The 17,644-nt window shown below is 50.3% G+C and overlaps 1 protein-coding gene across 1 annotated transcript in view; it reads right to left on the bottom strand.

Moving 5' to 3' along the window:
* The window catches only part of WDR90 (WD repeat domain 90), a 1,374,469-nt gene that overhangs the window by 1,010,010 nt on the left and 346,815 nt on the right, over window positions 1-17,644 (bottom strand). Inside the window, exon 18 of the mRNA XM_086941318.1 lies at window positions 3,221-3,337. Coding sequence (XP_086797444.1) covers window positions 3,221-3,337 — 117 coding nt within the window. The remainder of the gene's footprint in view (window positions 1-3,220; window positions 3,338-17,644) is intronic.

Genomic DNA, 17,644 nt, shown 5'->3' on the forward strand with positions numbered 1-17,644 from the left:
GGGCATCCAAAAGCCCAAACCCAGCTCAACTCAGCATTCACTGAGGAGGAAAAGGAGGAGAATAAGGCAGAGGAGGAGTAGTAGGCGGAGGAGGACGGAGCCCAGCCATGACCCTCTGGATGGCAGGGGCATGGAACAACAAGCTACCATCAAACGGAAGATCAATGAGCCGCTCCCGAATATTCTCAGGGAACACGCAGTCCTGAAGCCAAGCATGGCGACGGAGGGTGACTGAGGAAGCCATGGCCCGGCCCAACACCTCCGAGATGTCCAGAGCGGAGCGGAGAACAAATGCCGCCAGTTCCCGGGCATCCAAAGCATGATGCCGTAAGTCCAACTGAACAGTCTCCTGGGAAGTTGTGGATCCCAGAGACTCAGCTGAGTCCCACAAACAAGAGGAGGCCCTCGCCAATACACACAGGGTGTTAAGGGCCCTCAGGGCAGCACTGGTTGAGGCGAACATGTTGCGCCCCCAAGAGTCCAGCCAGCGCGCCTCCTGGAACGGTGGAGTCAACAGTGGCGGCAGGGAGGGAAAAGCGGTCCTCGAGAATGGACTGGCAGCAGAGAGGTGGAGGGAGAGGCATGCCGGGTCACGTGGCGCCTGAAGGTGACGGTGCAGAAGGTGTTGAGGCACTGGATCTCCTGAGGCTGGATGCCTCTAAGCTCCCTCCAGGGAAGAAAGGAGCGAACCCTCAAAGGGGAGTAAGATCTCCCTCCCACCAGAGCCCTGGTGGAGAACCTCCAAGAGATGGTCCGCTGGGAAATGAGCAATCGGGTCACCATGCGCAGAATGCCCACAGCTGTGGACACCGCATGAGTGAAGGCCGCACCCGCCTCCGTAGGGCCTTGCAGAGAAGAAATCAGCTCCTCCGTGGGTGACAGCTGTAGACTAAGAAGGCCGTCCCCGAAGCCAAGCGGGGCGGGGCGGGGCGGGGCGAGGCGGGCCAGGGCCAGACCTGAAAGCCAGAAGGCACGAAGAATGGGGTAACTGCCGTTCCTCCGAAGAGCACCTCTGCCTCAGAAAGGATGTGGAGCCACCCTTCGACGCCGTTAAAAGAGACACCATGTGGCGGTCAGTCTCCGGGGAAGAGGACACCAAAATGCAGCCAGCTTCCGGAGAAGAAAGAGCGTCCGAAGACGAATCCGCTGCACAATCTGTGTGTGGAGCCGTGGGGTCTGCACCCTGAGGTAGGGTGCCAGCACCATCCAGTGCCGTAGGAGAGACCGGACAGGGCTCCCCCAAGTCACACCGCACCAGAGTGGGGCTGGAGCCAAAGTGGGCAAAGGGCGGCACCGGAACGGCGCCAACTCGACCTCCACCAAGGCAGCCACCTGCGTGGAGGGACGAGAGGGATCGGGGGAGTGACCCGAAGTTCTCCGCCAGCCTCGGCCCAGAATGTTGCGGAGGCAGTCCAACGACCCATGTGGTGGCGCCAGAGACGACTCAACCTCCCACTCGCCCTCCAACAAGGCAACCGCCTGCGGGGAGGAACAAGAAAGGGCCGGAGGGGGACGAGGAGTCCCCACCCCACCTTGGCCCAGAGCGGGATGAGAAGAGGGCACCGACCCTTGTGGCGCTGCCCGAAGCAGACACCGGCGCCTGGACGGCGTCAGCTCAACCTTGGACGAGGCCTTCGCCCGCCCAGAGGGCTGAGCGGGGCTCGGGGATGTGACCCGAGCCCCGGCGACCTCCCCCGACACCACAGGGACTCCCGGTGGAGTTTGCAGCGAGGCAGAGGTGCTGTGGTGAGAAGGAGGGACCTCAGAAGTGCCGTACCCCAACAGCACCACATCCTCCAAGCCTGGACCCGAACCAGTCGGTGCCGGGGCCGGAGCCACTGGCGGCGCCACGGAGGGCCCAAAGCGAGGCAAGGGATCCGCCGATGCCCCAGGAAGGGAAGGAGGAGGAGACGCCAGCGAGGCCTGCAAAGCTGCTGCGTATGTCTCCAACTGGACTCTCAACGCCCCCTCACCGGGAAACGTTGGATAGGAGGACGACACGCGGGCCGCTTTACCTGCAGAGAGTCCACACCCCCGAAAGGCCGAACACCAGCCCCTGGGGACAAACTGCGACACTTACCCACCGGGGAGCGACGCTCTCGCGACATCGGAAAGGGACGGGGACGACCACCATGGCCGTATCTGAAGCCGTCTGCCAAAGCTGATCGAGGGGAGGAGGTCGACCTGGAGAGACGCGCCGATAAAAGTTTCATGAGGCGCTCCCGCCACGACTTCGGCTTCAACTGTTGACACACCTCACAATCAGTGGTGCCATGATCCTCCCCCAAACACCACATACAAATGAGATGAGGGTCCGTTGTTGACATAACACGCCCAGTTTTGAAGCCCGAAGGCATTCGCACACTGTTCCACCAGACAGAAGGCAATTGGTGAAGAAAAAGGGGGCCCCAAACAGGCCCACAGCAAGACCGGAAAAGAAAAAAACTGACGTAGGCGCGCCGGGGTGGGCTTATGTGACCTCGCTGACGTCACGTGCGTGGACGACGCCTGGGCGGAGTCGCTTGAAGTCGCCCCACCCCCAGGGCTCAGGGATGCGGTGGCAAAAAAATTCCGGATCCAGTCTCACGCCTAAGGATAATTCTACGTGAAGGAATCTGCGGCTAGTAGTCTCTATCAGATAAGGCAATGTTTGAGGCATAGGGGCCCGATTAAAAAGACAAAGTTGAGTCAAATCAATACATTTCATAGTTTTTATTGTATTGCTTTGGTTTCCGTTACTTACTATTATAGATGCATGTATAAGAAAAGATTCCGAAGAGGGGACACCAGGGACGCAGAGGTATTTTATAGTTGTCAGATATATATTTACTGACGACTTGATTCAAAGATCATATGATCCTGAGAGCAGTTGTTCAATGGTGAGTTGTTCAATGGTGATAATGTAGGAAGACAGAGCACCATAGACTTCACATTACCTGTAAAATCTTCATTAGTAAATCTGTAATTTATGAGCAGACTCAAATGCTTAGTTAGTTGCGGTGGTCATCTGAATTAAGTACTTTACTTACTCTAAAGATGGCGTGTTTGAGAAAACTTTAAAACCGTTAAAAAAAAAACCTAGCAGAGTACTGTTCTTTTGAGCAAATGCAGGTCTGATCAAATACCAAAAACATATGCCTGTATGGATGAAAAGAAAAGATTTTATGATAGCGATTGTAAAGGTGGTGTGCAAAGTGACAGATTCTACAATGAGTCTTACCTGCCTCTAGGAAGACCGCTGAGAAGTCCAGGGGCCAAAGTCGCAGGTAGCCATCCTCAGAGCCCGTGGCACAAAAGGTGGGGGAAATGCTGATACTGTTTATAGCAATTCCAGGCCCTGAAATAATGTGGTACATTGGTTTTGATAAAGCTGTACAACAAGAAAATAAGACTACAGTTCTTACAACTAAACCTTATGCTTACTTATTTACATCTGGCTTAGTACAATTTAGAGTGCACACTGCAATATGTTAATTTAATTACCTACACAACCAAAGAAAGAAAATAGAAGGAATGAACATTCTGAAGAAAGCTCGTCAAGTAAAAAGATATATTTTGGTACATGGCCTTCTAAGGGAAAAGAGTGTCCAATTAAGTGATTTGCATGAGAAAGTTCACATCTGAAAAATGTGGTACTCTTGATATAGAGAAGACTTTAGCTGGCTGTTTTACAAAAGATGTAAAGGATATCGGGAATTTCTATGTGCTATATTCTAAAACACTTTATAAAACAAACACAAGTGCTTTGAAATGTATCTTTAAAAAAAAAAAATGTTTTTGAGTTTCATATAATGCAAACTAGACCCCAGACATCGGACATCAGAGAGCTTTACATGAGCACCAGTTTCGTTACAGATGAACACATTAATTTTTGTTAGACAAGGGGAGATTAGGTGATTTGCCCAGAATCACAGGATGTTGAGCGTTGTTGCAGAGACTTGAACCCGGTTCCCCCAGGTCCGAGGTCGACCGCTCTAGCCGTGAGGCTGCAAAATTGAAAGCAGTATTAACCTACTGCACCGTTGTACTGCATTTATCAGCACCAACTTGAGCACCTCATCTGGTAGGACCTTCAGGGAATGGTCCTGCTACTTTTTTGGAGTTACGCATTGTGGTTTCTTGGTATTTTTCAGAAAACATCCTAAGTAAACAATGTCCAATACCCACTTGTGTGGTCTGCTTTCCTGCAATGCTGGAAACTACCGCTGAATTCTGGTCCCAACCGGTGGGACTAAGAAGAGGCAACTTAAGGGGGTGGGGTCAAAGAGACCCAGTCTGATCCTGTGCTCTGTTGAAGAAAGCATCTTCCATGGAGGCGCTAGGTGGGGCTTGACCAAGATGGCCGAGCGTGAGTGAGGCTCCTGCCTGGCCGAGCTGAAAATTATCCTTCAGTGCAATCCTGACCAACTTATGCTCACTGTGCCCAACGGAATCGGCAGCGCGCTGCAGTGTGGTTTCCAGAGATATCTTAATCGCCCCTCTCCTGTCCGCGGTGCACAACATACAGGCGGCATTAGCTGACCGTGACCTCCTGCCCGACCTCGCGGGAACCTCAGGTGCGGGAGCGCCGGCTGGGCGAGACCGGGGATTCGGGGGCTGTAGCTGCCCTGGAGTGGAGGGGCCTGCTCCTGAATACGGACACATAGTCCACCAGCGGCAGGGGGGTTGAGGAGGAGTGCCCCCGCTGCGCCTGTGCCTGATCGTGTGAATCCCTGCTGCGGTGCTACTGAGGGAAGGCGCATACAGGCCCCCCTCGAAGGAGCGGCTAGATTTTAGGCCTCCGGCGGGCTCACTACATATAGCCCCAGGAGAGGCCCGCCGAGGCAGAAAACATTCTTCCAAGGAGTAATTCAGGCTGGAGCCTGATAATTGGGACACAACGCTGCGGCGGCCGATACGGAAGACGGAGCTGCTTGAGGAATAAATAAACGTGGGGGCCCGAACGGACCCGAAGCTGGGATCGATCCAAAAGAGTGCTAAAGGTACGCTGTGGTACAGGGGAGGCCCTTGCACAACCGCGTTGAGAGGCCTGTGACCGCCATTTTGTGTACGCGCGCACAGTGCACATACTGCGCTTGGGGGTCACTGTATAGTGGTGGTCTGGACTTCTGCAGATGCGGACTCACTGCCCTTCCAGGATAGCTACTGAGAGCGCCCGTCTCCGCACTGCCCTGGCTGGATGGCTACACTGTACCACATACTGCATCCCCCACCCTGAGCCCTAGGGCGGCAACCAAGACTGGCCCTTATTAACGCCCTGCCCAGGCTGGACAGGACTGTATCCTGCGTGTCACTGGCCTGTGAACCTGCGGAGACTCCTGACTCCTCTTGCAGCTGCTGCTCAGATACCCTACCGGCCCAAGCTGCCACGCTCTCGGCCGTCGTGAGGTCGTGATACGGCCTACACCCGGACTTTGCTGGGGCCCCCCTGCTGGAACTACTTGGAACTAAATCGCCTTGACCCCACCAATGACTACCCCTCCCCCGACGGAGAGACCTGCTGATCCACGTGTATCACATTGTAGACATTAGGACTACTACCCTTCTATCGCGAGATGGGACGCTCCGAGGCCAGACAATCCAAGATTCCCTTTGAATCCCGCAAAAACCCCAGGTCTCAATCGGCGGACCACGAGGACTACTCCGCCAATACCCCGCCAAGAGACGTCTGGAAAACTCTCCTACTACATATGAAGCAGAGCCTCACGTCAATCGACTCCAAAATAGATGCGCTAAATGTGAGGATGGACACTGTGGTCGCCAAACTGGGCAAACATGACACCCGCATCAAGGAAGCAGAGAGCAGAATTTCGGATCTGGAAGACGGGGCAACGTCCAGTGGGCGGCACATATCAAAATCATAGCAGACAAAAATGAGGACTCAGAAGCTCGGTCCAGGCGGAATAATGTGCGCATCCTGGGCCTTGCGGAATACACCAATACAGGACGGATGGAGGACTTTGTAGAAAAGCTGGTGGCAGACCTCTTTGGGAGAGAATCTTTCTCGGCGCACCTCACTGTCGAGCGTGCGCATAGAGCGCTGGAGGCCCCCCCCCTTCAGGAACGACGCCCGGACCCATCATAGCCCGCGACGGGGATGTAGTCCTCCGCTTGGCCCGCGAGAAAGGGCAAGTACACTATGAACACACAACACTGCCCTTTTTTCCAGACTTTACACCGTCGGTGCAGGAGGCGAGGCGCAAGTTCGCTGGGGTCAAAAAGAAGCTCCAAACTCAGGAAATCCCCTACACAATGCTCTACCCTGCCAAGCTGAAAATCAGTCACCAGGGGAAACAACACTTTTTCACCACCCCACAGCAGGTAGAGGACTACCTCAAACGTCATAAGAGGGTGACCTCCAGGGAGGAGGCGGCCCGGAACCGCTCCAGGTCGCAGTCCCCATTGTCCCAGCAAGACTAGCATATGGACCCAATGGCTGCTGTGGTGGACACTCCTGCGAACTTTACAGTTGCTGGCAAACTATTCTTCTCTGGTGATGTATGCATACAGATAGGCATGTATGGTTTGCGAATTATAGACTGCTCGGCCACCCACCTCCGTCCCACGGTTGGTTACCTAGCTATCACGCGAAGGTGCCTGTGGGTGTAAGTAGGGAGGTGCGTGGGTAGGTCGAGCGCCCCTAGCGGTACTTTCCCCCTAAAGGGCGAACCCCGGGAAACACCCCCCCCCCCCCTTTGGGAGGGGGCTGTCCTACATATTGAAATGTGGATAATGTTGGAGGGTGGGGACTTTATGCCCAGCAAGTTGGGGATGACGGTGTGGGTGGGGGGACACTTTGTTCTAACTATTGCAGTGCTAAGTACCGAGGGAAGTCTGGATGCTTACTATTGTATAATGTTCTTTACACACCGACATGGAGACGACCGGTAATACGCAGGCTCTTAGACACATCAAGGTAGCTTCGTGGAACGTCCGGGTCCTAATGACCCCAGGAAGCTCAGACAGATATTGGGCTACCTAGACAGGCACGGGGTGACAGTAGCCCTCCTACAGGAGACACACCTGGCACCTGGGGGCACCCCTCAATTCGCATCTCGATGGGCTTCATGCCGTGGTTTTGCTTCTTACTCCACTTACTCCAGAGGGGTGGCCATCTTACTCAAGCGGGGAGTGGAATTTACACTACATGGAATGGACTCTGACACAGAATGTAGATTCTGCATGGTATGGGGGCAACTTCATTCTCACAATGTCCTCTACGCGAATTACTATGGCTCTAACACTGATAATCCTAACGCCATGCTCGTGTTATGGGACAAAATACAAGCGTTGGGCATTACATATGTTATATTGGGTGAAGACTTCAATAGGGCCTTACACCCCCAAGTGGACAGATCGCACCCCCTCCAGACACAGTCACTCAGAGAACGCTAAGTGATATAGTAGGAGGCCACTACCTGCTAGACGCCTGGAGATACAAACATCCCACACTCAAACAAGGCATTCATTACTCGGCAGTCCACTCCACATGGGCACGTCTAGATTATGTTTTCGTGACGGCAGGCATGACACACTAGCTGACGCAAGCGACGCACTTGTCCCGCACGTTCCCGGACCATTCCCCAGTCCTCGTGGACCCCTTCAGATCCCTGTAGATTTCTACCCATATTTGAGCTGGTGACTTAATCCCTCTCACCTCTGCGACGCAGTTTTTAAGACCGAACTGGAACAGGACATTCGAGATTTTTTTGATCATAATCGGACGTCCGTGTCCAGCGTCACAACAGTGTGGGAAGCCTTCAAGGTCACTGTGCGAGCTTGGTGCCTAGCCAAAGGGGGGGGGGGGGGGGGATACTAAAATCTTTACGAGGTGACCTCAGGAAGCTTGAATCTGAATTGCTAGAACAGACTGGATAGGAACCCGCGCGATTATGTGACCAAAGCCCGAATGAGAGACACACTGTCTGAGTACGAGACGGTGGCTGACAGAGAATGCAAGTTCTGTGGGAAGCCACATACGGCGCGGATTTACAGTGAGGGTGACCGTCCTGGGATGGCACTGATGAATGCAGTTAGGCCTCCTAGGTTCGCTAACTATGTTACCGAACTACAGGATGCTCAAGGTACTGTGTACAGAAATCTCCCAGACCAACTCCGTATCCTCAGAGATTACTACAACACACTGTACACCTCACATGGGGACATGCCAATTGACTTGGACACTTATTTGGGGGACACTGCAATAGCTTGGTTGGGAGTCACTCAACAGAAGTTTCTAAACTTAGAGTTAGAGCTAGATGAAATAACAGAAGCCATCAAGAAGACGAAGTCCGGCCATGCCTCTGGCTCGGACGGCCTTCTCATTGAATTTTATAAATTTTTTGCCCCCTTGCTAGCTCCTATCCTAAATGAAGTCTACTATGCAGCTTTGGAAGAGGGATGCTTGCCTCGCACTATGCTTGAAGCTCTGATAACCTCCCTACTTAAAAATGGCAAACCCCAGCGCAATGCGATTCATATCGCCCTTTGTCTCTGCTAAATTGCAATACCAAAATCTTAGCAAAGGTCCTCGCTATGCGCCTTAACCTCCTGATGGAGCATCTGATTTTACCAGACCAGGCAGAGTTTGTCCCAAATCGTGCAACGTCACATAACCTGCGCACGCTTCATGTGGTGTTGCAAGACATAGATCCTAACTATGAGGCAGCCACTATATTTCTCAACGCCACAAAGGCGTTCGACTCGCTAGAATGGGATTACTTGCTAGGAGTTCTGGAACGCATGGGAATGCCCTTCAGCTTCTTGGATGGGTGCGACTACTGTACTGCAAGCCGACGGCGGTGGTGTTGCTAAACTGGTCGAGATCTCGTCAGGGGTGCCCACTATCCCCCGTCCTTTTTGCGCTGGCTATTGAGCCATTAGCTGCGAAACTCAGACAACATCATAACCACTGAGCGCTAATTTACCCAGCCCAGCAGTTACTCATCTTACTCTATGCAGATGAGATGACGATCTACGTCAAGAAAACACAAGAGAATCTCAATCCCCTCCTGCACGAAATTACGAAATTTGGTGGCGTTGCCGGGATACAAATTAACTGGAGCAAATCCCCGGTGTTTCACCTAACGGAAAAAACACAGCCATACCATCTAGACTACCCCCTTGTCTGGGAAACAGAGGAACTGAAATATTTAGGCATCCAAATAACTAGGCAGAGAGATACCCAGATTAGAGCTAATTACGGGACGGCCCTGGATAAAATTACTGATAGCATCACCAAATGGATACGCCTCCCACTTTCAATGGCGGGATGTATCTCTCTCATCAAGATGGTGTTGCTGCCAAAGCTTTTACATTTATTCACTAACATTCCATATAACCCGGGACAGCATTTTTTCCGTGCACTCAGGACCCAATCAACACGCCTCATATGGGGCAGGAAGCAGGCGAGAATCAGTCTCGATACACTAATGTTGCCATATCACCAAGGGGGCTTTGAGGTCCCCAACTTTAAGCTGTATAACGACTGCGCACAAGGCCACTTCGCCGTTTATTCGTTCCACCCACCACCCTATATGGCGTTCTGGGTGTTAAAGCTGGATACATGAGCCCTGTGAATGCATCAGGGTATATCTTCATGTGTGTGGGGGAGAGAGAACGCGACCCATCCACGGTTGATTGTACGGCGGTGGCGTGGAAACGCCTGGCCTACGCTATGGGGAACCTGTTCATGTATTCGCCATGGATGACTCTGACGAATGACCCCCGACTGCAGGTCACCTGTGAGGGGATCTGTCGCAAGATGCTAACTAGACTTGAATACCCCACCTGGGGAGACCTGTACGTCCAAGGGCAGTTCCGCACGATACATCAATTCTTTGGGGAACACTCACCCACAATAATGGACACCTTCCTGTACACCCAGCTTCGACAAAAGTGTTTGTGCAGTCACCCCCAGCTTCCTGGACGAACCCAACACCCTTGCACCCTTCCACGCTATCCTGCAAAAGGATGCCCCGCAGCAGGTCATATCACTACTTTACAAACATGTGCAGAATGCGCCATTGACTACCACACTGCGGGCGCATACAGACTGGGCTGGGGACCTTGACACGCCGCTGACGGATGAACAGTGGGAGGTCAGCTGCACACAAACAAATGCAGTTACGGGCAACTCTAGGTTAAGACTGGTACATTTTAAATTCCTACACCGCTTATACTATACCCCTGCTAAGATGTATAGGTTCCCCCTCAGAGATAATGATTGTTGTAACCGCTGTGGGAGGGAAGGAGCGGATTTTTTCCACCTGGCATGGACCTGCCCCAGAGTTGCCCAATACTGGACGGAGGTTTTTGTGGGCCTGTCGGATATGTTGGGGGTGGAGATAACGCCGTGCCCACTGGTGGCGCTGTTAGGCCTCACGCACAGCACTATGACCATAGACAAAAAGTTTCTGGTACTGAGCCTACTCCTGGCCAAGCGCCAGGTGGCATGCAGATGGGGTAGGGGACGCGCCCCCAAATTTGCGTTGTGGATATTGACCATGACCACGTGGCAAGACCAATTACCACATATGCAGAGCTAATTCCACTTGCATCCTACCTTCTAAGACAACAAGGGGACGAGGCGGAGAGATCAGGGGAGACTGGGGACACACCAGCCAGGAACACTCATGCTGTTCACTAACTGTGTACGGCTACGCTTTCACACACATTGTTGCAGGCTGAGACAGGCTGATTACGCCGGAAGTTTCACCTTACACACTGGAGTGACTGGGGCTAGATAGAAGGGATAACCAAGCTGGGAGGAGGCACAGATGCACCACAGTGGTGCAGACCTGACAAGCTCCTTGAGTTGTAACACAAGTCCTGCATATTGTAACACATGTCAATTGTTATTATCTGAACTGATGATGTTGCCATAGGACGCCTTGGTATGATGCACGCATTATTATGTGAGGGGAGGTGGGGAAGTTGTTACTTAAACTTGGTTTTGTTTATTTTACAAACGATCAACAGCATGTACTGGAAGGTGCATTTTCGCCTACGTAATTATCTGTCACCGTATTGGACGTACTTATTGCACTGATGTACCGTACCTTTTTCCATAATAAAGGTTTTGAAAATCAAAAAAAGAAAGCATCTTCCATTTTCTGAACAGATTTGCCTCCTAAAATATTCTGCATCATGTTGGCAGTCTAGATGTATATTTTCATACTGTTATTCCCTGTGGCAGTATTATTTCCTCTATGAAGAATAAAGTGTTTTCCTCTGATGTGGTTCAGTTTTTAAGGGTGAAAAGCATAGCCTGATCCCCCAAACGAGCCCTGGCTGTCAAAACGGATCTCCAGAATTCAGGATTGCACCTCAAGTCTGATCAGATGGTTGTGTCATGGAAGGCCTACTCCATTGGCTAGCTGACAGAAACTGGTCATAGCTGCACCACTGACAACTTTGATAACAGTGATAATGGCTGACAAACTATTCGCCCATCTCTTTTGTTCCTCCAGTAGTCGCCCTGTAAGTGGGTACGGTCAAGCTGTCTTTTGCATTAGGCCAATATGGAAGAAGCAATAAGCACCTTCCCTACAGTGTCCATTGCCTTTAACTTTGTCTGTAGGGGCTGGGCATGGCCATGCTGGTCTTCTTGACCTTTTTTGTGCTCCTGCTGAAACATGAGCCCTTCCAGGTTTTGTGAATTAACCAGCCTAGGAAATTATCTAGGGTTTATACCTTCTACCCATGATGTCTGACTTTACTCGTAGCTGTAGAATGGTTTTTCATTCAATCCAAACCTTCCAACATTAAGTTTCCAAGATAGGAAAGTTGTTTATTGAACTCCTAAACTTATCAATGAAGTAAAATAGGTAGCAGGACTTCTAAGCTCCTGGCTTCAGGACATCAAACGTATGTAAAGCCCTCACCATGAGACTATGGAACATGCAAATGTTGTCAAGAAGAGAACTCTTGATAGAGGCTACGAAGGCCCCTCATTAAGGGCTAGGTAATCTTTCCATTGATTGTGCTCCACACATTGATTTGTTTCTTGTGGAAGTAGGTTATCTTTATTTTCTTCATTATTATTATCATATTATTCCCCATAATCCCTTTCATCATTTTCCTTGATGGGCAAGTGTGGTGCACTGCAGACCTGGGAGTGTTGCTTACAAGGAAGTCATGTAGGTAGGGCCTATTTTTAAGGCGCAGATTTTGGAAACCTTTCAGCATCATCTTTAAAGATCTAGGACAACAGGAGGTGGTGGAAAGAAAGGGTTCTCTCCATAAAATAAACAGTAGCCATTTTCTGTGAGGGATACTCTTATTCTTTATCTTTTTCTTATTCTACAAGCAAACTAATGTTCAATTCATGAATGCCAGATACCCATCAGTACCTTTATCTTATTCTCTCATATTGAGGAAGGGTTGAACCTCTTTTTCCTTGCCCCTACCTCTCTTCATCGCCATCTTGTGAGGTTCCGTGACAATTGTAAGTGATGTTTTCGACTCGCACGGATATGGTCGAGTCTGGTATCTATGAACCGCAAATGATGAGTTATGTAAGTGTGCGCAGTTTCGCTGTGCTAACTTAAACCGTTCGTTTGTTAGGTGGGTTTTTCATCTGTACCCACGGGTTCCATCTTAGATACGGCATCCATTTTGTCTCTTGCCCTCAAGTAGCCAGCGAACGGACGTTGTCCGCTTCGCGACCCTGGGACTCCCAAGATATTTGCGGAAGACACATGTCCTTTGTAAGTGTCTTTATGATGAGGGGGATGATACTGTAAGGCAGATGGCCCCGCTCGAGGCTCATCTTGCCGTGCCGGTTTATTGTCCCAGCCGTGCATCTCATTAGGCGCGTCCCTTTGATGCCTGTATCTCGTGTTTCCCGATACCTCCCCTTTTACACCCTTTCCGATCTCCCCACTGTCTCCGTCTTCCTCTGCACCTGTCTTTGTTCCTATTTCGATCTGTTTTACTACCGATTGGAATTCACTAATGTTGGGAAGATGGGTTTTTACAGTTGGGAACCGCCAAATGTTTCTGCACTTATGTCCCGGACCTTATGTGTATCAAAGTGACCAAAACGACCCCTCTGGGGGATAATTGTGGGAACCGGGTTGTAAACCTTTGTGTACCATGTTGTCCTATGGGTAAAATCTGTATAAAAGGAGCGATCCACAGAACCAATTTGAAGCAGTCTCCCCAAGTTGCACGTGTTGTACTTGTCGTGACTTCTGTGTTCCCTGCAGTAAATAAACCTTGAATCTTTGACGTCGAAGGAAGTGTCCCGTGTCTCTGTCATTCGTACGCCGGAGCAGGTTACCCACGAAGGTTTCAGGTGTTGTGCCCTGGCACCGCTGGGTCTTAAAGAACCCAGTCCTTCAGTTGGCGCCCAACGTGGGGCTGCATCAGTGGTACCGGTCCAAGCCCGACGATCGTGAGGAACTTCGTGTGAAATCTCCGAGGGAAGGTGCACTCCGCTTCATCGATCCTGTTGTCGAAATAAGTGGCCCGAAGACTTTTCCCGCGAAGATTCCCGCCTCCTGACGGCTGCGACGGACTGCTGCCCTGACTGTAGACCTGTTTTGGCGCCTGGCCTAGACCTTGGTAGAGCGAGACGATTGACGGGCCTTCCGGGTGACGCCATCGATCTTTGAGTTAAGTATTTGTGGGTCGCTCCCAGAGTCCTTAGTTGTTGACACTTTAGCGAGTGTTTTTGTTGTTGATGCTGTGTGAGTGTTTTTGTCGGTGACACTCTGCTAGCGTACTTTGTTGTGTTATTTGACGCCTGCAGACGCCAAAATCCGAGGGTATTAGCTCTTTGCTGGGACTTGGTAAATCCCGTAACCCTTGAAGTTTGTGAAACTCGGCTAGTGTGCAAGATGCCTGGTCGCAGTACTTTGTTTAGTTGCTTCAGACCTTGTGGTATGGATTCCCGACTGGAGGACTCGTGTCCGATACCTCCGGTTGGAACTCCGACTTATGAACTGTACAGTAAACATGGGCTAGGCCCGATTACTTTTAATGATTACTGGATTCGTTATACGAAGAAGGACGGTGACCTTCGCTGGCCGCCACATGGTAGCTTCGAGGCCCCGATCTTAGATAATCTAGAGGTTAAATTGTTTGAAAGAAAGTCAAGGCCGGCCATGTTTGATGCCTTTCGGTTGTGGCGTAAAGAAGCCCGACAGAAAGAAATCAGACAGACTAAACGAAATCAGCGAGATAATGTTGCTACCATAGTGAAGAAAGCAGAGCAATTTCAGCGCGACAAGGAGGTTAAGGATAAGGAAGTGTTTGATAGACTACAGCGTATGACTGTGGATAAATGTTATCCTGTTTTGCCTACGGAGTCGGAAAAGAAGGAAGAGGCAGTTGAGGATCCTTTAATGTCTTATCTTATGAAGTCGCCACCTCCGTACGTGCAGGGTACCACGGCTCCTGTGGTTCCTCCTGTACCTATTCCTCCTGTACCTATTCTTCCTGTGCCTGTTCCTCAACCTGCACCCGTTCTTCCGACTGTTCCTGCTCCTTTGCCTACTACTATTCCTACTGCTCCTCCGCTTCCACATACTCCTGCTCCCGCTACTGCTCTTGCTCTGTTAACTCCTGCTGTTACTACTGTTTCTACTCCTTCGCTTGTTAGTCCTGTGTCCTATACTTCTCCCTCTACTCGTAGTCGTAATTCTCCTCTTGCGGCTAGTTTCTTTCATTCGCTCGGACCTGTTCTTGGGTCCGCTGGTTCCGATGGTCCTCAGAGACGTAGTCAGCTTCCTGGTAATAGAGAACGCGCTTCGCTATATAATATGGCGATGGGGTGGATGGCAAATCCTCTTAGAAATCCACCCCGTATTGTACTCGACACATTTTGTCAATTCAATATACCAACCCAGAGATTTGTGTTCGAGGAAATGTGTAAGGTCCTTCGGGATCAGATATCTGCTGATGCGCCTGACGAGGTGCTGACCGCTTTGTCTGATCTTCAGCTTCAGTTCTCGAATGGACTGATAGTGGATACCAACGTTCGACGTGCTGTTGAGCGATTGCTATCTCTCCGTCCCACTCCGATACCCCAAGCCTTGTTTGTCGAGGATATTGAAAGACAGCCAGATGAATCTGGCCAATTTCCTATGCGCGAAGTTCCACCAGTATGGATGCCAGGTGATGCTACTGCTATTCCTATTGTTCCGCCGCATTTCCAGAGAGTATGGATACATCTCCCGTGGAAACGCTCGGAAGTGTTGCAGGTGAAGCAATCTTTGCCTGACCCCCGCAAAAATCCTACAGGATACTATAAAGAATTATCGCAACTCGTAGACGCTACGATAATGAATCTTGCCGATATTGACATGCTGTTTGGCAATGTCGTACCGCAACCGGTATGGGCTAAGATTCGGCACGAAGATCACGCGAACGAATTAGGTGGCGATTGGGCTGCTCTTACTGCGGCCGATACACGACAAGTTGGCGGGGCTAAACCAGAACAACTCATTACTGCTCTTCCTCAAAGAATAATTACGCTAATGAAAACTCTTATGCCAGCTATGAGGGTAAATTGGGACAAATTGTCAGCTTGTAAACAGAAGAAGGACGAGAGTGTCTCCGACTTCTTTACGAGGTTCGAGGAGGCATTCATTGATCATAGTGGTCAGGATATGAGCACTGAGGGTGGTCAAAGATTGTTTGTGGATAAATTTGTTTCGAACTTATTGCCCGATTTGAGCAACAAATTAAAGAATTCGGAAAGTGCATGGGCCGTTTCTACCTCAGCTCAGATATTGGCTACAGCGCAATATTATGAGAATAGAGAGAAAGAGGAGAACGACCGTGCTGATAAAAAGACGAAAGAGCTAAAAACTAAAGTGCTGCTGCAACAAGCATATCCTCCGCGTTCAAATCAGAATGCATCCCAACAGAATAGACCGCAATCGCATCGATCGCAGTCGCGTACTGATTCCTCTTCCCAAAGATCGTCGTTAGGGTACAATCAATGTGCCTATTGTAGACAGGAGGGTCATATCAAATTCAATTGTCCTGTTCTAAACGAACGTAATAGTGGTAATTCATCTAGAGGAGGTCGTGGTGGTTCACAGCAGACACCACGTGGTAGAGGTCGTGGAGCTCAGAATGATCGTTCAGATAACTCATCAAATTCCGATAATTGTTTTGATCAACGTGGATCGTCGCAAGGACGATCTGCGCAGTACAATGTAGACGATTATTACGTCGATCAGGGAACCGACGACAGTAATTACTAGGACAGCCATAGACAAGGAGAGGGAGTGGTATCAGTTCCGGTTGATCAGAGAGGGCCTTACGTCGCAGTTGCTACATCGGGCGTCGTTGAGCCTTTTCTGTTGGACACTGGTGCAGCGAAAAGTTCTATTAAGCATTCGAAACTCCCTGGCGCACCTCTGTCTGGCTTAACAAATGTTTCCGTTGGATTCTCTGGCGCCCCTGTTAGCAATCCAGTTTCTTGCCCTTTGCCCCTTACGATTGGGCCACGTGAGCTTCAAGCTCCGTTGATTTTGACTACTGGTTGTGGTGAAAATCTATTGGGTCTGGATTTGCTTAAACGTTTGTATGCGACTTTGTATTGTTCTCCTGCGGGTGTAAAGCTTACGTTAGGAGAGAGGGTTGTCTCTCCTATGTATTTGTCTCTCGATAAGCTTCCACCGGAATTGAGTTCTCTTCCTGCGTCTTTGTGGGCAACAGGTCCCAATGATGTGGGCCTGCTTGACATCTCCCCTTATGTTGTTCAGTTGAAATCTAATGTGCGATTGCCACGTATTCCCCAATATCGTATCTCCCTTGATGGTGAACGAGCATTGTTAGCGATCATCTATGATCTGATCGAGAAAGACGTTATTGAAGAGACTCGGGGAAACGTGTGCAACAGCCCTGTACTGCCCATCCTTAAACGTACCGATCCTTCCAAACCGCCTGTTTATCGTTTTGTTATCGATTTACGGGAGGTGAATAAAATTGTGATTCCTCAGTTTCCCGTTGTGCCTGACATCACGGCGCTACTGACTCTGATTCCAGCTTCTGCATCGTGGTTTTCGGTGATTGATTTGAAGAATGCGTTCTTCAGCATTCCCATTGCAGAAGAGAGCAGAGACCTTTTTGGTTTCTCTCTTGGTGGACGCAGCTTCCGGTTTAAACGCGCTCCTCAGGGCTACTGTGAAAGTCCATCGATTTACAGCCAAGCCTTGAAGGGTCAACTGGATGCGTTTAGGTTGCCGGCTGGTGCGGCCTTAATCCAATACGTCGATGACCTATTGGTAGCTGCAGATACTCAGGACATTTGCAAAATTGCTACGGTGTCGCTGCTGCAACATCTCTGTAAGTTAAATCACAAGGTGTCACCTTCTAAACTCCAATATTGTTGTCAAGAAGTAACCTATCTAGGTCACTTATTGTCAAAGGAGGGAAGGCGGTTGACCCCAGAGAGAATTGCAGCGATTGCTCGAATGGCTGTGCCACAAACCCAAAGAGATGTGCGTGCCTTTCTAGGTATCACGTCGTACTGCAGGCAATGGATTCCTAACTTTTCATTGCTAGCGAAACCATTGGTAGCTCTTACGTGCAAGGATGTTTCAACTCCTTTACCATGGACGGAGGATGTCAGAAAAGTTTTTCTGAATTACGTGATTCATTGTGTTCGGCTCCTGTGTTGGGT

This window comes from Lissotriton vulgaris, chromosome 10 (genome assembly GCF_964263255.1).
Source record: "Lissotriton vulgaris chromosome 10, aLisVul1.2, whole genome shotgun sequence".
Lineage (NCBI taxonomy): Eukaryota > Metazoa > Chordata > Amphibia > Caudata > Salamandridae > Lissotriton > Lissotriton vulgaris.